General features: G+C 35.5%; 1 protein-coding gene across 3 annotated transcripts; it reads left to right on the top strand.

Moving 5' to 3' along the window:
- The first annotated feature begins 25 nt into the window (after positions 1-25).
- LOC114142229 (collagen alpha-3(IX) chain) lies at positions 26-20145 on the top strand. Of its 3 annotated transcripts, none has more exons than XM_028013378.1 (27): positions 26-374; positions 985-1233; positions 2900-2968; positions 3384-3449; positions 3550-3707; positions 4482-4625; positions 5110-5163; positions 5252-5305; positions 5652-5705; positions 5890-5943; positions 6342-6395; positions 7312-7365; positions 7654-7707; positions 7934-7987; positions 8256-8300; positions 10764-10817; positions 10910-10963; positions 11407-11460; positions 14439-14510; positions 14866-14901; positions 15764-15808; positions 15930-15962; positions 17089-17235; positions 17782-17958; positions 18286-18376; positions 19428-19505; positions 19677-20145. In XM_028013378.1, exons 3-27 carry the CDS (start codon positions 2911-2913, stop codon positions 19880-19882), a joined length of 1950 nt encoding a protein of 649 aa, XP_027869179.1. In that variant the 5' UTR covers positions 26-374; positions 985-1233; positions 2900-2910; the 3' UTR covers positions 19883-20145. The 3 variants fall into 3 exon arrangements, with proteins under 3 accessions (XP_027869179.1, XP_027869178.1, XP_027869180.1); XM_028013377.1 differs by having other exon boundaries at positions 2884-2968; XM_028013379.1 differs by lacking the exons at positions 26-374; positions 985-1233; positions 2900-2968; positions 3384-3449 and having other exon boundaries at positions 3596-3707; positions 5890-5917.
- Positions 20146-20969: the final 824 nt, after the last annotated feature.

The raw sequence follows: 20969 nt of genomic DNA, 5'->3' as shown, positions 1-20969 counted from the left end.
TTTTCCAGTCATTCAACAAATATTTTTTTTCTATTTGTATGAAACAAGAAATATAAAATCGCAAATCATGTTGCTATACAACATTTACCTTTATTTTTGCATGTTTTCCTACTATCAACCTGGGATGTTTCTGCATGGAGTTTGCCTATTGTTTGTCTGAATGTGTGGATTCTCTCCAGGTACTCCAGCTTCCTCTCAGTTCAGAAACATGGCTATTAGATCAACTGGTTACTCTTAATCTCTTGTCCAGGTTGTACTGCACTTGTTGCTTTATTCCTGTTGCAGATTGGCACAACCCCCACCCCACTCTGTAATCCTGCAAGGATAAGCAAGCATAGAGGATGGATGGATTAGGAAAAGTCTCACGCTGCACTGTAAGTTGAACAAATAAAGCAAAAAGTAAATGTCTTTAAACTCAAGCCCACTGTTTGAAACTGTTTGTATTTGTAGAAAAAGGAAAAGCAATGAAACTAAGTAATTTGATTAGGAACAAGATTAAACTGAAGGAATTTGGTTTACTTCAATGTTTCACAAGTAACTAAGTTGTTGTCATATTTTCATGTTTTGGGATTTAACCATCTTCAAACTGCCCTTTATTTAATTAAAGCTCACAGATTTGTCTTTTGAAGACTTGCACTAAATCTTTCACTTTGCTTTTTATTCAAAAGAAAAACTTCGACTAAGGCGAGGAAGCTATCATCAGATCTTCTATGAATTATCTTCACAATTTTAACCAAATTAATCCACTTCAGATCTCAAAGTCTGACTATACAAACCCAAAACAAATATATTGTCAAGGTGTTTTAGTGCGTCCAGTTCACTTCTAATCATGAAGAATCCAGTTGGGTTTAATTTTAAGTCGACTCTTTTCATTCCAGTATGGCTCAATTGAAAATTCAGTTTATTCATAATGAATTCAAATTCAGTTCATCTTAGATAGATAATTCATTAGATATCTAAGGAAGTCCATCTGATTTAATCCAGAGATGCAGCGTGGTTCCTGCTGAAGCTGCTTCCTGGATCTGGTATTTCTCACCCTGTTGGGAAGTCAGAGGTAGAAAACTGAGAAGATCCCATCAGAACCTGGGAGCCCGACGGATCCTGGAGGCAGACGGGCCGGAGTCAAACCTGAGATAATGCTGTGACGGTGAACAGCCGACTGAGTTTGTCCAAACATCCTGTTGGACATCTGGAGCGGTTTGAGGAGACACCATGGGAGCCTCCAGGGATAAGGTGAGAGGAAACAGTTCAGGATAACTTCATACTCTGCTGAAGTTATTCTGCTATTGTCTTATAAAGTCCATTTAGATTAAATAATCTATATAGTACAAAGTTTGTTTTTTTACAAACAAACTTTGCTTAGGATGGATAAGCAAAAAATAAATGCATATTAATCAAATGATTAGAAAAAAAAACTTTTAGCTTGATTCTTGGATCAATTAGCTGTTGTGTGAAGAACTTTTAAGGATGAGAGTAAAATGAGCAAATTTAACATTTTATTGGTTAAATTGAAAATATCTGCTAAGTAATTTTAAATAGAAGGAGAAAAAACGATTTGCCACGCCGTTAGATCAAATGCTTCACTAGTTTCATGTAATTCTAGAAATAACCTCAAATCAGTTTCAGAAGTTATCATTTCTTCAGAAGTTTAATACATTTTAAATCTCCATACAATGGATAATTTTGCCGAATTACTATTTTTAGCATATTAAGAGAACGTAAACATATTTACCTGTTGCTAAGAATAATTTTTCTAACCTTAATTTGTCTGCTATTCTAGAAGTTTCTCTGTTTCCTGAAAGTCACTTTGCTTGGTTTGTCGTTTTCATTAGTTCAGTAAGAAAGTATGCATTTTGCTACATTTATCAGATTTTATTATTTTTCCTAATTAAAATAAAATGGATAAAATATACTGTATTTTCCATTGAATAGTTTTGACTTGATTGTCCCAGAGATCCCTCTACTTGTTGGTTCACTCTGACTGCTCTGTTCTTTATCTAACAGACTTTTAAATTCTGCATTAGATGTTGTTTACAAGGTGAATTATTGAATCTTGGTAGAAGGTATCTGTTGTTCTTGTGTATTGCAATAACACACAACTTTGAATTTAATGGAATACAATGATGTTTAGGTTAAAATAACTTGTATTTGCTATTTTTGTCCTACCCAGCTTCCTTAAATTGAGTGTGAGGTTTACACCTGGAAGTTGTGGTTAAGGTTTCATCCTCATCAATCATCTGTTTATTGACTTTGTGTTCAGATCTATCAGCTGTTTATGTGGTTATAGTTTAGAGCTTTTCCTTGGTTGATCTTCAGGCTGACAGTGTAACTTCAGGAATGTCAGACGAGTCTGAGAAAAACTGGAACAGTGACCAAGACAAAGAATCCTCAGTCTGTTGAGTTCTCACCCTAATGCAGCCTGAGTCACATCTACAGGCTAAAACCACCACGGTTTCAGTAAAAGATCCTGATAAACTGGACCAGTACGTCGTTCAGCCTATTTAAGCCTTAATTTAGCCCTGCAACAGTTTAAACCTGGTGTCGTTTTCATAAAAAGTAAATGTAAACTGGTCAGAGTGGAGATATTTCACAGAGGACCATACAGGAGGTCAATATTTGTAGCTGTGAAATAAAATAATTAAAAGAGCTAAAAAATGCGAATATAGTCAATATTTTTCACTTGAGTGGATTAAAAGTCTTTCTGTCTGTCCACCTCCAATTTGAAGATTTTCAGTAACCATATGAATCTAAATCTGCATAGATTTTCTTTAATTTAGCTCATCTCAGACAGATTTCTATACAAAGATTAAAAGTCCTTATTCCAGCTGAAAGGTCCCAAGCAGGTGTGGTCTATAGATATTAAATAATTTGTGTTTTCATCAGGTTTCCCTCCTCTCAGGGCTTCTGCTGATGGTGCTGTGTGTCTCCTCGTCTCTCTGCCAGGATGAATACTCTGGATACCACTCAGGTCAGAGCTGCTCCATGTTCAGGTTAAAATAATCTTTCTGCTCTCACTGTTTGTACCCGACTGCTGTCTCATAGAATAACAGCCAGTTGTTAATACCATGTTAACATGATCCACATCCAAAACAAAAATTAAATTGAATTCTTGAGAAAACTTAAAAGCGTTTTTGAATGAGTGAAAAATAAATAAAGCACAAAACAATCTTCAGATCTTGCTTTTTTTAAAATTATTTTTTGTTATAAATTGTACAATTTTAAACCAGTCAGAGTTTTCAGGCACTGAAGCTGTAACTTTAATATTGTGTTAGGTTACGAACTGAAATAAACTGTTATTTTAGAAATTTTTGTCAAATTCCTGATGCACTAATGCATCATTTCACCTGGTGACTTGAATCTGACGTCCCTTATTGTCCATGCAGGTGAGAAGCATGCCTATGAGTCGTCTGCAGTCGACCACTATAACGACAAAGGCTCTCGTCGACCTGGTAGGACTCCACCGACTGTTAAGATTAGTCTTTATTCACCAGCAGCAGCTGTAGCGTGCAAAATCATCTTTGAAGTTTTGTGATTAACTGTTTTTTCTAGAGCATCAACCTGAGCCCACTCAGTACTATGATGAGGAGCAGCAGCTAGTGGAGGAGGATTATGACCCACCCAGGGTTACCATGGTCACCGAGGACATCTTTCCTTTTGCCATGACCACAGAGTCCCACTACGCCAAAGAGGACACAGAGACCATGCAGGTAAGACAGGAACTTCCTGACAACAGGGTTTAATTTGTTCAATATTTGTGTCGTATTTTCATGAACTTATGTAAGTCTTGGTGACCATGCTACAAATCAATTAAAACAGAAAACGCCTTGCGGTCTTATGAAATTAAGTTTTGTAACCTTGCATTGAGATACATGCAAAAATATTTGCAATGCAAAATAATAACGGAGCCTCAGCACAACTGTTTACTTTCAGGAATATTGTACAGTATCTTTTTATTCTTCATTCTGTTTCATATATATTATTTTATTCTGGCTTTGTGTGAGTCTGTTTTCTGTTACTGCCTGTCACTTTGCTGCTGTGGCACAGAAATTTCCCCAATATTGGACACTAAAAGATATTTCTATTTCTTCTATTCTGGGTGTACATACCTCTGCCTTTCTATAATCTGTCACTAGTAGGCGCCAAAGTCAGCCAAAGTAATCCAGCACACTATAATAAAGTTTTTTTCTTCTTTAGTACAAAACTAAGTGCAAATTCTGATCTTTTCAATCACCAGAGGTAATTTAGTTTTTTAATGTAAAAAAAACCTGCTACTGAGCATTATTACTACTGTGGTTTTGAAAAATAAATGTTAACATAAATACATCACTAAACATAAATGTCAGGTATTTTTACACTTATACATCTGCACAAAATACAACATTTTAACTCAGCTGCCGATTTTTTTTTAAAGTAAAATAAATCAGGAAGTCTTCTATGGTTTCTGTGACAGTTTGCTGATATTTTAATGGTTTTATTTCCAGGTGCCTTTTAAATACCCAGCCGGACCGGACACAGACTCCTCAGAGGAGGAATCGGGAGGCGATGCGGCTCTCGGAGAGGAGGGGCCGACTGAGTGTGACTGTGAACCTGGAGAACCCGGTTTTGCTGGTTTTGCAGGACCAAAGGTATGACATTATTACGTCATTCACTTTAATTTCTTCATTGTAAACTGCGGCCTGCTTACAGTAACAGACAAACCAAAGAGTTAAGTCTTCTGCAAGAAGTAAATGTTTCTCCTGTGGCTGCTTTTTTGCCAGCGTTATTAAAACTTCTTGTCTCTGATTTTCAATTATGGATGCTTTTAGGTCATTAATAAATATTTAAATAGAAAACATTTCATAATAATCCCTATTTTCTTGTCATTCCTTCTTGAAGGAAACTCTTTGTCTGGTAAATAAAAAGATTTAGTTTCAAACAACATCTTTTTTTAAACCAAATGAATCAAACATTTTGAGATTTCTATAAGTGAAGGAGCAGCTTTGGGATCTCATTACCTTTTAAATATTGTTTGAAGCTTCTTTGTCTTTATTTATTCCCAAATATTAAATTTACCTGGAATTGATTGTACAAGCGCTTAGTTTATATGTCATGATTTTGTCTATTTGGCAGGGGTCCAGAGGTCTACAAGGTCAAACCGGCCTGCCTGGAATCCAAGGTAGAGAGGTGAGTCTAAAATCCATGCTGTAACTTGTTTCCTAAAGACGGAAGAAGCAGAAATGAGGGTGGATTCAATGTATGCTGTTCATTTTAGGGATATAAAGGAGCTAAAGGAGTTCGGGGAAGAGGAGGAGATACTGGACCTGTTGTAAGTAAATTATACAACAGCAGAGACAATGGATTGCAGCTCATAATAATGAGTTTAACCCATAATACCACTGTTTGCATAATAAGCATGAACTGAAAGTAAAAGAAGATTTTAAAACTTCAGGTGAAAATGAAACCAGTAGTAAAAATATCAAGGACAGTTTGGGTCAAGAGAAACCAAAATGAGTTGCTAGCTTTAAAAGAATTTCTTTGAATATGGAAAAAGTAAAACGAAAAACTTTCAAAACATTACCAAAATAAAATAAGTGTATCTCTACGCAGAAGAAATTTAAAAGACTGAGCAAAATGATATTATGTTTAGATCTGACTGTTCTTCGCCCTTGCAGGGTGATGCTGGACCTAGAGGAGAAGAAGGAGCTTCAGGTTTCTCTGGCGGGATGGTCAGTTTTTTGGTGGAAACCATGGCGATGGCTTAGGACAGTTTGAATCTGACGATATCATATGTAAACTTTAGCTCTAAACGTATTTAATTGGGTTATTTCACAAGACTTTATTTAAGCTGAAAATGTTTGATAAGAAAGGGAAAACAAACTGATTTTTTTTTTTTTTTTTTTTTTTTTTCAGGGAGAACCTGGACTTCAGGGTGACCCAGGTGAGCGTGGAGAGCTCGGTCTGAAGGTACCTCCCACTTACAACGTCTTAAAATAAAAGCCAGATTATTTTCCTTACCCATTAAGGACAAGTGTTGAAAGAAAAGATGGTAGATACTTGCCAGTATTTAAAAATAGTTTACAGGTTGTGCGGAATGACTAGCTGATAGTTTAGCAGCTAAACATTTTGTCTCTAATATACTAAATATACTAAGAACAATAAAGTCCTGTGTAAAGTGGCAGAGAAGAACCATCTACTATGAAGTCTATTGAGGACAGAAAAAGACAATAATAATGTTAACTAATAGAAACAGTGAGAATACAGAACCTTGTGGCACTCCATCATAAACTGTGGTGAATCATGGAGATTTTATGTTTAATTAATTACATTTATTTATATTTCTGTCATTATAATACTTTGTTTAGGGTGATGTCGGTATGGAGGGCCCGCGGGGAGGAGTAGGAGCTGCTGGTGAGACTGTAAGGAACTAAACCTGCTGCCTAACTGGGGAAAGTTTGAAATGGAAATCGGTCCTTTCTTGACCTCAAGAAGAAATAATCCAGCTGCCTTTATTTCTTTGAAATTTATTTTCACAGACACATTTAGTCTGTTGGCTAAAAACTGAGGATATTGTTTTTTTTTAATGTTTTTTAAGTTTCTTAGATATCATCTTCACTTACCAAAACATAAAACCCAAATTGTATTGTGTTGATAGCAGATGCATTTTGTGCCGTAGTGTGATTATTTGATGAAACAAAGTTGTTTTCGTAGTAATTGAGACAATTCTGGCTTGTCAGTGGTTATACATGTTTACGTTGAGGCAGGTAAAAGCAGTTAACACATCCTACCTTCTCATGAGGTCAACCAGCTGTGGTAGGTGACAGATACATTTGGAAACCACCCAGAACCTGCTTCACCACCAACCGCCATAGTTGCTGCTCTGTTGACATTAAACGAAGCAAAATAGAGACGCTGGTGGTGAATTAGGGGGGTTTACTGGCCAGCAGCTGGTGCAGCTGTTAATTAGTGGGACCATATCCCATTAGGGTCTTACAAGTTGAAGCTTTGTTGTAATAGAAAGCCTTCTTTTGGGATTAAATTTTACTTTCACTTTCAGCTCCAGGTGACCTCATTTTATTTTGCCTTCACTCTTTATATGTTATAAGTCAGATTCAAGCACTCTGTTTTGTACTGAAATCTCATGACGCAATCAACTGCACTACATTTTAAATATATTTGTTTAATATTTAAACTTCACATTTACAATGTTTTTTCTGTCTTTTCTTTTCGTCTCCTACTTAAAACATTTCAAATTAGCTGAGTTTGTGATTTACAACCAATGAATTGTTATTACTTACCTTGTTAATATTTAATTTAATCCCTGGTTTATCTCAGGGGCCTCGCGGTGACCCCGGGCCTCCAGGGTCGAGAGGAGGTAAAGGTGTCAAGGTACCAGAGTTTTTGATCTGTAATGGTTCTATTTGCAGTGTAGCTACAGTATATACTGTATATATTTGCAAACATATTAAAAAAGTACAAATACATTTATTACATGTAATACTCATGTAAAATTAAAAATTATTGCACAGAAGTGCTAGAAAATGTTTAGAAATGATCTGAATTTACATATCTAGAAGATGTTTAAACCATGTTAATTTTCTGTTAATACTCTTTTAAAACAATGAATGCTTTTGGTTGTTGTTATTTGAATAGTTTGCTTTGTCTTTGTTTGTTCAGGGTTCTCGTGGTGACCTGGGCAAGCAGGGTCCTCAGGGAAAAGATGGAAACAAGGTAAAATAATAAAACTCTAACATCTGCACTAGAGACAGTATTGGTTTTTCTCAAGAATTCAAATAAATGCTGTAAGTATGCATTTATAAATGTACATTTAAGAACATATTTAATAGCTGAGCTTATTTCTACTCTAAAATGATCAACTTGTGATATTTATTTATCTAAATATAGCTAGCTAATAAGCAGGAGTAATCTAGATCAAATATTTAATCTTGTCTCTCAGGGTCAAATAGGAGCCCCCGGGTTTCCAGGTGACGCCGGAGAGAGAGGCAACGCTGTAAGATAAAACCCTCTTTTTACGGTTAGAGACATGGAAAACTCTAATCATTACACACTGAGCAATTATGTAACATTGTACATTTTCAGTCAAACTGTGTGTGAAAATTTCCTTTTAATTTGTTTCCATTACAACTATCAGTGAAAGAATGTTTTTTCCTTTTTTTGTTTATGTCGAACTTCCCAAATAAAGTTGAGCATCAACAGAGATTTCTCCGTTTTTCTCCCATCTGTGCATCACATTTTAATAATCGTTGCCTCTCTTCCAGGGTTATCCAGGACAAACAGGACCTTTTGGGCCAAATGGACCAAAGGTACAGAACCACAGCGAAAATAGTTCTTGTATTTTCATTTTACTATTCACTGAGGGTGAAAGTACGTCTAACATTTAGGGAGTTTATGTAGGTGTGTACACATGGTATTTTATAAAACTGCTGCTGACATCTCTTTGGAGATTTTCACTTTCATAATGCAGACCTTAATATTAATAACTTCAGGGCGGAAATAGAAAAGTTGCTGGTAGATCAAAAAATTATTCTTTGGTTTAAAAATATTTTTGCAAATTGTTGTGAACTGTTAATATTTTTGCATTACTTTATTTTTGAAATTCTAAGTCATTTTAAGTGAAAAATACATTCTACAAAATCAGAACCGATACAGTTTTAGCCTCTATGTGGCTTAGAGGTTTTCCTTATTCACAATGTTATTCTCTATGAAGGAGAGTTTTCTGCTGCAGCACAATCTAAACTGTCAACTAGTCATATGAAAAGAGTAAGTGAACTTTAACGTAACAGACTGAGCTACAGTATTTCTGAAGTTTTGAAATAAATTGAAACTGTTTGAAAATTAAATATGTAGGTCATAGTGGCATCTATCCACAAAGCTGTAGATTGTTTGATTATTTTTCTTGATCAAAGTGTGCCAGAAAACCTGCTTTCCACAAACGACAATATGTTGCATTTATTTTGAGTTGTTTTCACCTGGTTATGCTTTCACAGTGATGCATTATCAGAGAAGCAATTATGCTTTGTTTTTAAATATAACTTAAGGTAGTGTAAACACAATTACACACATTTTAACACATCATATCTTAATACAACACACGAGCAATTTGAGTTGTCACAAGATTTGCCTGTTACAAAGGAGAAAGTCCTACTTTTTATCTAATCTCTTTTCCTGAGTAAACAACTGACACAGAAAGAGAAAATGAGTTTTCTGTTGCTTTATCTGATGACTGAAAGATAGTGCATGTTAGTCAGAGTATAATTCCCCTTTGAAGGTTGAAGACTCAACATGTTTATCATGTGGAATACTTTAAAGTTCAAAAATTATTATCTTGGTACAATGAAATGACACACAGGCCTGCCCCAGAAACTTTCAGTTTAAGTTGTAAAAATGCCCCAGAAACCTCTTTTTCGTTGCCCCTATATGTCAGAATGAACCGGAATGTCTTCACTACTGATGTATGTATGATAGTAAGAACAGGTAAACAATGCCAGAGTGAAAGTGACTTCATGCCAGACATAACATACATTGTGTTATGTGTAATGCCGTCTGGAGTGTGTTTCATTAGTTTCTGGAGTTCCCCTAGCTGCCCTCTGCTGATAGCTCTGTGTGATTATAGGTACAGTCATCACTCATAAACACAGGGCCTTAATCTCTTATGACAAGTGCTGTGTAATATTTCCCTAAATATAAAACAGTATTTGTCTCTAACAGGTTATCCAGCAGACTCATGTGGAGTTTTTCAGGAACTTTGTGAAGGGATTACTGCGGGTTTTCCCGGATGTTACGCTTCATTTAGAGCGGAAAAAAAAGAAACTGAAACTGAAACCAAATGTCAGGGATTATAAGATCAGGATTGTTGTGTTTAACTATATATAAATAAAGCAAAAATGAAACAAAAATGTATGGGAAGTGAGGTCTAGTTATATTTACTTTTGGTTTGTGTTCTTTCAACACTTTCACTTTTAAATTTATTTAGTATTAGCATGCTAGTTACAGATATACTCTGCAACTAATATGTGTAAGCATTAGGTATAATTACTATTGATCAAAACCACATTCTGTAGTTTGTCATTTATTTATTTAATTTACTATATTCATTTTATTTGAATAATTATTTAGTTTCAACTTGATGGGTAACCAGCCACACTGCATAGCAAGCACAAAATCAATATAAAGTCTGATCAATTCATCCTTTGATATTTATCCTTATCTATCTACCTCGGTGGTCTTCAACTTTACCATGAAACCTTTAGATGCTTCCTTGTTCTATCACACCTTAATCATACAGCTTATTACCAGGCCCTGTACGGTTAACTAGTCATTTATCAATGGATCTTCACAGCTGATTGCAGATGCTGAAATAAATATTGATTTTAATTCTGACAGTAGTCATGCTATCAACACCGGGGAATGGACTGGTAAGGAAAAACCTAAATAGCATTGACGAGAATTTTAAAAACTCAGAAACAATCAGAAAACAAATGAAAACCAAAAACACAGACAACAGTGGATCATGACACATTAAGCTTTTCTCAGAAACCTTGTCCTAACTTATTCTAGCACATAGAGATGAACTCTTTTCTGTTACGATTCATTCTATGCTGTTCATTTATAGTTGGCCTTGATCTTTACTTGCCAAAGTAATTACATCACTAGTGGTTTAGTTTTTGTCTTTCATGTTAGGATTTTTTTTTTACAAAAGCTTGTATATCATGTCTAATCTCTACTTTATTCTTCTTTATTGTCTTTCTTTCCCGTTTGTTACTCAGGGCTCTAAAGGGTTGGGTGGCTTTCCAGGAAGCGAAGGTGACCCTGGGGAAGATGTAAGTGGGTTAAGGCCACAAAGTCATAAAAAAGGTCTTATGATCTGTTGTTACTGTAAAGATTATTTCTTCTTCTCGCTTGGCCTACTTAGGGTCCAATAGGAGTCCCAGGTGTGATAGGAGAACCGGGGCTGTTTGGTGTCAAGGTAGCTGAAAATATGTCTACTGCCTATCAAATAATTATAACAACTTTAGATAATTTATTTATGATAATTGATCATTTTATCTCCTCAGGCTATCAGCTGTGGTGCAATACACTTCTTGATTTAAAATGACTCGGCTGGGAAAACCTCCACGGTGTTTTCTTTCTGCCATCCACTTTCTGTGGAAGAGGATGGCAGTAAATCTAGATAGTCACAGCTTGCAGTTGTTCTTTTTGAATCTTTTTGTGTTGCAACCCAGACAGTATTACATTCCACCGCTACTGATGTGGGTTTCATTTTCCCTGTCACACAAGTCTATACAAATCATCCTGTCATAACTGAGTAATAAAATAAAATAAATCCCACATTACTGTATATCTAAATTAGTTGTTATAAACCTGCCAAGATTATGTTTAAATCTGTTCACTGCTTCCCTTCTTGTGCAGGGCAGTAAAGGGGATCGTGGTGTTCGAGGACCCTGGGGCAGACTGGGCAGAGTGGTGAGTTTCTGGCACTTTGAACAGGAACCAAACTCTGAGTGGGAGACGTTAACATGCACAATTCATGAGAAATTCCCAGAGAGAAACAATGAACACTTGTAACGATTTCCTCTTGTTTTTTTTTCTGGATAATTGCTGAGTCTGTGTTTTATTTAATTTTTTTCCACTAATGATGCACATGCAATGTCCTCTATTTTATCCACTCTCTAATGGAGCATATATCCAGTCAAATAGGAAGGAAATTTTTTTTTCCACCTGCAGTCGATGTCCTGCACACATGACCTTACTCCAAACATTTATCTCCCAGACCTTAGACACCCTAAACCAGGGGTGCCCAAAGTCGGTCCTCAAGGGCCGGCATCCTGCATGTTTTAGTTCCCTCCCTGGTTTAACGCACCTGGATCAAATGATGGGTCGTTAGAAGGCCTAACAAGAACATTGACAAGCCGAAAAGGTTGTTGGTGCCACCAGAGAGAGAACTAAAACGTGCAGGATGCCGACCCTCGAGGACCGACTTTGGGCACCCCTGCCCTAAACCCTCAGCTTCCTCTGGGTGTTTGTTGCTTTCTTTATTTAAATTACTTCAGGTTACTCTTTGTTCCTGCTTCAGTCAGAAAAATAAATAAAACCAAGAGTTGAAGTATAACCACTTTAAGTATAGAAGCATGAATCAATTAGCTGGGGTCTGAAATGGGCCAGCTTCCTCCTGATCATTTTTTGTCAGTCATTAGTGGATTAAATACTAAGAAATATTTTTTTTCTTTTACTTATGTATCTGTTTTTTGCTGTTCAATACAATCATAAAAACTAAGAACTTCCACCATTTTTTGTTTGTTCGCACATGAACAGCATCCACTTTTCATTATTTTGTAACTCTATATGACTAATGCTATAAATTCCTTCATTCTTTGTTTGATTCAAAATTGCTATCTCCATCAATAGCATTTTTATTCCTTCAGGTGTTACAGCTCTTAAAATAATAGTAATAAAATGTGTCAGAGTTGTAATTGGCAGTCCATCTCTCAAAGAAAACCATAAATTGGTATCATCCTAGAATAACTGGTTTTAATTTAAACCCTCCATTGATAACAATGATTAAATTATGACTTAAAATGCATTCAGTTTTTGCAACTTATAAACGCATGTAAGTAAATATTAGTAGGATTGTATGTATATATTTGAGCCAGTATGCATAATTTTGATTCTGTACTAAAAGTTGGGTTCTTATGAAATAACAGAGAAGTTATGTCTTTTGTTTTGTTCACTTTTCATCTTTTGTTTTTCCATGAATAGCATAGTTGAACGTTAGCAGCAGCATTATTAGGAAAGTCTTGACATCTGCTTTTAGACTTAGGAAGTGAAAACAGACTCCTTTCATTTGAAAAGAAAAAAAAAGCAATGAAACTTTTAGCCGAATTTATTGGGTGATTTTTTTTTTTTTTTTAAATCAGATGCACGTGTTAAATAATTTGAAAACACATTTATTTCATCCAGCTATTAGCAGTAAGACCAAGAATAACTTGATAATTAGAAACTGCTAAACATTACACCAATTATCCTCGATCCACTGAACTAAAAATGTTCTGTCTGGAACTTTTTAGTTTCCCAGACAATACAATATTGTAAGTTTGTACAATAAAGTAAAAATAAATTAAATACATGAAGACATGCCAAACTTACCAAATAAATCTAAAATAGTCTGTATCACATATTATTGTATGTTATTTTAATCTAAAATCTGTCTTTTTTTGGTGTAACCATCCCAACTATTTTTAGTGCAAACAGATTTAAAGTGATCAATAGGTGAGCAAGATTTTTTACCATGGTTTCTATAAACCCTGTTTAGGGTTTAAGGAAATGTTTAATAGGGAAGTTCTTATAGATATAAATTAATAAAATGTGTTGGACATTTTCAAAGCGTAGCGGTCAGTCGTTGTTTTTGGTGCGAATGTCATCATTACCAGTGACCTTATCTGAAACCAGAAAGGGAATTCCCCTTGGAGAGTAAAACAACAAACACTGTTTGTTCAGTATGTTTGTTTCCCATAAAGAGGGAAACTTCTTCAATTTATCAAACTTGTGTAAGCTTAAGCTTTTAGTTGATTTGAATAAGTGACTCACTATTTTATATATTGAAATATTTTTGCAAAGACTTCTGTATTTTCAAACGTCTGTCAAATGTCAGACCACTGTAAATAATTCCCCAAGAGGCTTCTGCTTTCTTTTAAACTGGCAGCAGTGCTGCAAATAATTCTGCACTTTTTTACAGTTAATGTGAACTGAGACACTGTGTTATAGATCCTCATGAAGTAGAAGTATGAAGCGTCTCTTTTAGCTTTGCACGACTACAGGCTGAAACATTTGCCGATATTTCTCTGCAAATTGGCTCAAGCTAAGTCAGATTGAGTTGAAGAACGTCTGTCAGCATCTGTGACCATTAATCTTAACAGTATAATCACAGAGTCTGAAATGAGCCTGTCTGGACTTTGACTGGGCCATTACACAAAATACATTGAAGTTTGAGGTTTTTATGTGACAAAATGTGCAACAATTAATGGAATATGAATTCTTTTACAAGATTTTATATTTAGTTTACTATTTAGTAAACTACTGTTTACTAAATATAGTTTACTATTTAGTTTATTAATAATTAATAACATCAGGCTGGTATTATATTTGACATACTTGGACTTTCAATGTTAATACAAAACTAAATTCAGTGTGATTTCTTCAATTTCTTTCTTCTCCAGTTTTCTTTTACAATACAACCAAAAAAAAGTATCCTTATTTTCATCTGTCTTAATTTATGTTTCTTTCAAACTGTTACACTACAGTTTGCTGTATAAACTTTTGCAACATTACTATAATAAATTATCCAGATTTCAAAGGTCTGTAGATGGGGATGAATGATTTCTTGAGCTCTTAAAACTAATGTTGAGTAAAGAATCAACTTTGTTACATTTCTGTTTTTCCGACAGGGAGCTCAAGGAGAACCTGGAGATGCTGGAATACCAGGAAAACATGGACCCAAAGGTCTGCAGGGTCCAACAGTACGTACCCCGAAGGGTAACAATACAAACAAGAACTAATCAAGTTCAAATCTAAATAATTTCTCCTTAAGTCATAATTACAAAGTTTGTACTGTAATAGGAAGGAAAGATTACTTGAAGAAATTTGAAGAAGTAATTTTAAAAAATGAAAAACAAAAGAAGTATTTTAAGATATAATGTAATTTTTCTCTTTTAGTTTATACCAAATTAAACGAATCCTCTTGAACTCTGGAGGCCCACAGATGTTTTATGACAGGATGTTTTATTTACTTACTTTATATACAAACAGTTTTTACTTATTAAAATGTAAAACCTTTCAAATATGTCCATCTTCTAACTCATTTTTCTCCTTCAGGGAGCCAAAGGGGAGACTGGACCTGATGGCGAGAAGGTGAAGTTTATAAAAAACAAATAAAAAAATGCTATTTTTGACACAAAGCTAGATCACTGAAATGTTGTTTTCAGAGATGGAAGTGGATTTATCTGTAGGCTGGGATCTTTGTGAGAGACAGTGATTGTAAAGAATCACGAATAACAACCAGAGAAAAAAATCCTGGCAGTTATGTATTTTGATTAGTTATCCTGAAAAATAATTGTAAAAACTTTTAAATCTAATGTGTAATTTAGTTTAATTGTCTGCTTTTTGGTCTAAAAACTTTGGATTATACTATACTTCCATTTATTATGGTTCTGACCCCCAAAACTCTGAAAGGCCCATTACATCTAATACTTTACTTTATTAGACTTTAGAAGATTGTAGAAACTATCTAAACTAACTAATCTATTTAACAATGTTGTCGGTACAAATGTACCCAAAACAATTTGGTATGAAAAGACCAAAACAGGAAAGGTACAAAATGATAAATGAGCTAAATGACTAACTCTGGATCCAGCTAATATTTTAATCTTTGTGATACAAGATTCACAAGATACTTTAACAATTGAGAAACCTGGGATTGATCCAATCACCTTCTGACTGAAGGATGATCAGCTAGCCTCCTGAGCAACAACAAGTACTGTATGTCGTATCAAAAGTCATGTTTTCAACCCACAAGTGGCTAAAAAATGTCCCTTGGCCTCGAAGGGAATTTCCCGTCTGTGTTGACATTTATTTTTGCATCTTGTTCTTCCTGTTTTTCAAGGTTTTTTAAACTGTAATATGGTTGTAACCAGGTCAGGTGTTGTTTTCATGAAACTAATGACTAATCTCAACTCCCTCGTTTTTCACACCTTTGTTTGTTTACATATCACAGGGTGCAGGAGGCCTGAGAGGCCTGAAGGGGGAGGAAGGCCAAAAGGTATTTTTCATGTCTCATAGGCATGTGACAAATCTGTTGTTTTTTTATTTCACTTCTCTTTTCCACTGCTGCTCTTTTTTTAACGTATAGTGTATCTCTTCCTTTTTTTTTCTCCTCTCAGGGAGGAAAAGGTCTCCAAGGAGACAGAGGACAGGTGATTTGGGGATTTCCAATGCAGAAATGCACACATCTCTTGGAAAGCGTCTGAAACAGGAAAGAGTTATTTGTGTGATTAAATCATAAACTTTCAAATTTTGTTTAAACAAAGCTTTGTTTAAGGAGCAAGTTAAAAAAAATCAATTCTCATTAAGTCTTAGCTAAAAGAAGACTTACCTTGATGCACATTTTTCACTTTAATTGTAGTCAGCAAACTGCCAGATTAACAAGTTTAATCAAACTCAGTCACCTCAAGGCACTTTACAATGGTCCATTTAGTCATCTATTCCAATTCCTCTCAGTTACCAAAAAATAGTTCAATTAATGAAAAAGTTTTCTAAGGAAACCCAGAGGATATTATCGAGTCATTGTCTTGCAATATTCACTCCTCCTGGACGTAGCGACAGCCCTCATACATACTACATGTAGCAACAGTGGAGAGGAAAAGTCCTGTTTAACAGGAAGAAACCTCCAGCCGAACCAGAACCTGGCTCAGTATAAGCTGGCATCTGCCACAACGGACTGAGAGTTTTTTGAAGACAGAGCAGATACACAAAAAGAAACTAATGAAGTGATGTAGGATTATTTTCTATGTTCATGAAAGTAAAAAGTTAATACCAAAAGACAGCGAACGATTAGTTTATGGCAGCATTATCTTTTATTTGGGAGCGTAGCCAAACAGAACGCCAGAACATATGTAGCTTCTATGGAGAGAAAAAATACTGGGAGAAAACAAAAAGTTAACAGTTGAAATAACAAATTATGCAAATTAAAAAGTAGAAAAAGCAGAAAGAGAGAAAAAGTGGTCAGTTTGTCCTCCAGCTGCTTAAGCCTATGGCAGCATAACTACAAAAACGGCTCAGGAAAACCACAAGCTGGGTTAACTTTAAGCTTTATCAAACAGGAAAGTTTTAAGCCTTGTTTTAAAATTGTGATCTGTTTGGATCATCTGAAACAATCAGATCTCTGATGAACGATAGAGCTGATTGTGTGAGAAGGAGAAATAAAATTCTATTCTGAATTTTCTGTAGTTCAGGTCATACTGATAAATAAAGTATTAACAGACTCACTGTGGATGTTAAATTAACTCTTCCTTTTCTTTCTAATCCATTTTTGTCTCAAAGCGAGGACCAGTAGGCACAGGAGGCCGTAACGGCGTCCCAGGTCCTGTTGGACCACCCGGCGTCCCTGGCTCCAGAGGAGACCGCGGTCCAATTGGTGACCCTGGTGGCAAAGGTCGTACGGGACCAAAAGGAGCTCCAGGTCCAGCTGTGAGTAAAAGCTGCATAAAGCAGAAGCTGTAGAGATTAAATATATCAAAACAACGTTTTACTGAAGCTGTTCAGATAATTACATCTATTATCCCACTTTGCTAGCAAAAAAAAAAACATAACCGATTGGTTCATGACGAGATATTGACAAAATATTATTTTGCTGAGGTTTTAGTTTAGTAGTTTAGTTTTTATGTACAAAAGGAATAAAAAAGTGAAAATCTCTATTTAAAGTTCTTATTCTGGACAGTTTGGATATTATTATGTGAATACAGTCATTTTGGCTGCATCTGTTATTCCCACCTGCTGAGGTTTTATAGGTGGTTCTGTTGTTTTGATTATTCCTTAGAGGTGAAAGATGAAAATATGGACACATTTATTAACTTTTACCTATTTTACTTTAGATAAAATAAGAATTTTTAAAAATTGCTTTTTGTTTCTTAAATATGTGGCGGCAGTCCATCAGTTTTCATAAAACTAGATTTTAAGCCATGTTGTTGACGTTCTGCATCAGAATATAACCTGATTGGGTTTTTGGTCCTGAAGGGTCCCGGTCTGACCGATGAACAAATCCTGCAGCTCTGCAGAGGCGTGGTCACGGCCCAGTTAGCCCAGTACGCTGCCTCAATCCGAGCCAAGTGCACCCAGGGCTGCCCCATCAACAACCGGACTCTGATTGGGCCTCCAGGGGCCCGAGGACCAGCGGGGCCACCTGGCAGAGCTGTGAGTGCTTCTTCAGGTTCTCATCACTGATATACTGCCAATTTGTTTTGTTCTAGATCTGCAGAGCAAGATGATCCGAGTGCTTCTGAAAAGATATATTTTAAAAACAGGCTTCTGTTAATTTTTTGCAATAACCTATAAATAAACACATAACACATCTTAATTAAGTTTATGTTGCTTAAGCTGTGTTGCAAAATAATCCCATAATTCCCTGAACTTCATGAATGAATACCTTGATTTTCTCCTCAGTTGTGTATTTTTTTTACTCCAGTCAGTTTTCCAACTTTGTGGAGGAATTTATCCAACATTTCTACTTTTAATAACCAGGGCAAAGCAGGAAAAGCTGGAGAGAAGGGAGCCAGAGGTGTTCAAGGACAGAGAGGACTGGAGGGACAAAAAGGAGCTGAGGGACAAAGAGGTAAATATTCCTGTTTACTGCAGTTCAGGCCTTTTCTATTCTATAATGATCAATGCAGAAAAAACAACCATTATTCCGATATACAGTCCCAGCTTCAACCATTTTACACTGTGAGTGAAACTAGAACTTCACTTTGCTTCCTTACAAGCAAAAACCAAAAATGGATTTTTTTTCTGGTAATTTTATTTTAATGAAAAGGGAGAAGATGTCAACAAAAGAAATCCACAAATAACCATATTTGCATGTCATTTTGCAGTCAAATACTTTTTTCCCCGCATCAGGAATCTACTTTCAGTAATCGTGTGAAGCAGCTTCAATGTTTTGGAAATCTGCTAAGAAACTGATATGAAAATGAAATCAAGGCTACAGATTTTTTCTCCACCAACATACATTTGATATATTATTTCATTTGAACAATTTCATCATTTCATTTCTTTAATATTCTATCATTTGTTTCCTTAAAGCTTATTTTTTTTCAAGAAATTAAATCTTAGAACATTTTCTCAAATGCCTTCTGGAACATTAAGATGTTTTTTTTTTGTTAAATATGAAACAGTTCTTTGTGTTTATTTGGGTCGGATCTCCCCCATGGAGGCCATTCTGGGCTAGTTCTTATTGATGAACTCTGAACTCTGACCCCAACTAAAGCCAGTGCAGAGCTTTATTAGTTGTGCTGGATTCCTTTATGACATCTTAAATAAGTCAGTCAGACATTTCATTAAAACAATTCTGCTAAGAAAAATGGGTAAAAATTCCTTCACATCAATTAAGTTTATCACAGAGGGCTGAGCTGCTTGAGTAGTTTATTAATTTTTTATCCATCCATTTAAAAAAAAATAAATGTAACTTATTGAAAACTGCATGTTGTGTTAACTCTTATCTTTGTCTAATATCAAAATTTGCTGGATGTGAAACCTTAAAGTGTGACAGAAAAGTGAAAACAAAATGACTGTAAGGAAATATTTCTTCACACCTCTTGAAATAAGGAATATGTCCATATTTTCCCAGTTCCATTTTTTTTCTCTGCTGCTTTATGTATTTCGATCAATAGGTCTGAAGGGAGCTAAAGGCACGACAGGAGATCCAGGTAAAGGCCCGCAGGGTCCAGATGGACCACAGGGACCCAGAGGTAGGATTCTTCTTCTCTCATTTCCTAATAAAATCAACACAAAACTGCAAAAAGCAACATTTTTCCTTCAAATTAATAAAATATTGAACTAACTAACTTAAAATCTTATCGGAATGCAAAATAAAAAAATTCACAAATCCTTTTCTGAATGTCCTGACTTTTTTTCCCCAGGTGAACAGGGTCACCAAGCAGAACCCAAAAATGGGACGGAGGGTCCACGTGGGCCCCGTGGTTTCCCCGGCTCGGTTGGGCCACCTGGTTCGGTCGGGTTCCCGGGCGTGCCAGGATTCTGCGAGATACGGGACTGTGGCATTTATGCGCCGGTGATGCGCAAAGAGCAGGGCCTGGTGAAAGGACCCGCAAGCTCAAACATCTGAGCCTGAAGAAAACTCCAAACAGAACAGAATTCCTACGTCCAACATTGCAGTTTATTGTAGTAATCTGCATAAATATGTGAGAAAATGGTTTGTGCTTTTAGGACAATAATAGGCGTCACAACCGATGGTACAAATTGCAGCAAGTTGATCAACTGAGAAGTTGCACAAGAGCCAGAAAAAAGGCAAATCTTGCATGAGCTCAAATTGATTCAGCTGAATTTGTTGTAATATAAACTTAGGAAAAAGTAAATTATTTAAGAGATTCCTTCTTTGTCTATTTTTTCCTCCTCCAAATAGAGAAACACATTTTATGTACATAATATGCAAAGAGTATAAAGTTTATGCTTTGTTTTTGTTTCAGATAAACTGATATTTTTAACCCCAGTGTCAAGTGTCTAAGTTGTTGTTTCATATTTACTCACTCAAACCAATTAATTCATCACCTCCATCCAAAACATAACTACTACTAAACAGGTCAGATATATTTAAGGGTGACATTGTGAATAATTATCAAGTTGGTTTAAATAAATAATACAGAGTGGTTTGGAGTGTGCAAAAATAATTTTTATTTTTCCAAAAGAAAATTAAGCAGCAGCAACACAACAGTACAAACTTGGCCCTGTGTTCGGACTAAGGCAACTCTGTATAAAAACTGTAAACAATAAAGGGATATGTTTGGCAGGTGGTGAACATGATATGGCAAGATTTCCAAAAACTACAAAATAGAATAATTTGGACATCAATACATGATTGGTTGAGTTATTTTCCTTGGACTGTAACATGGACACACATTATTAAAACATGAGTTAAAAAATCACTACAAAAAAAGAAATAATAAAACAAAGAAGGACAAAGTATAAATATTAGAGCTCATTTAGGCACCGTGACTGCCTCTGTCCATCCTGATGTCAGTAATATAGATTTTTATTGCTAAAAGTCACTATAATTTAGCATAATGCCAGAGTCTCTGTGATTTTAGGAAGATATGAGGTGTTTCTGGAGCAACAAAGAGCATCAGAGTGTGAACTAATCATCTAAACTTCAAAATGACGGAGCCTTTAAAATGATCACTTGGTCTAGAATAAAG

This window comes from Xiphophorus couchianus, chromosome 3, assembly GCF_001444195.1.
Source record: "Xiphophorus couchianus chromosome 3, X_couchianus-1.0, whole genome shotgun sequence".
NCBI classification, from domain to species: domain Eukaryota; kingdom Metazoa; phylum Chordata; class Actinopteri; order Cyprinodontiformes; family Poeciliidae; genus Xiphophorus; species Xiphophorus couchianus.
Note: the sequence above shows the minus strand (reverse complement) of the source record. Positions and strands in the feature narration are given on the sequence as shown.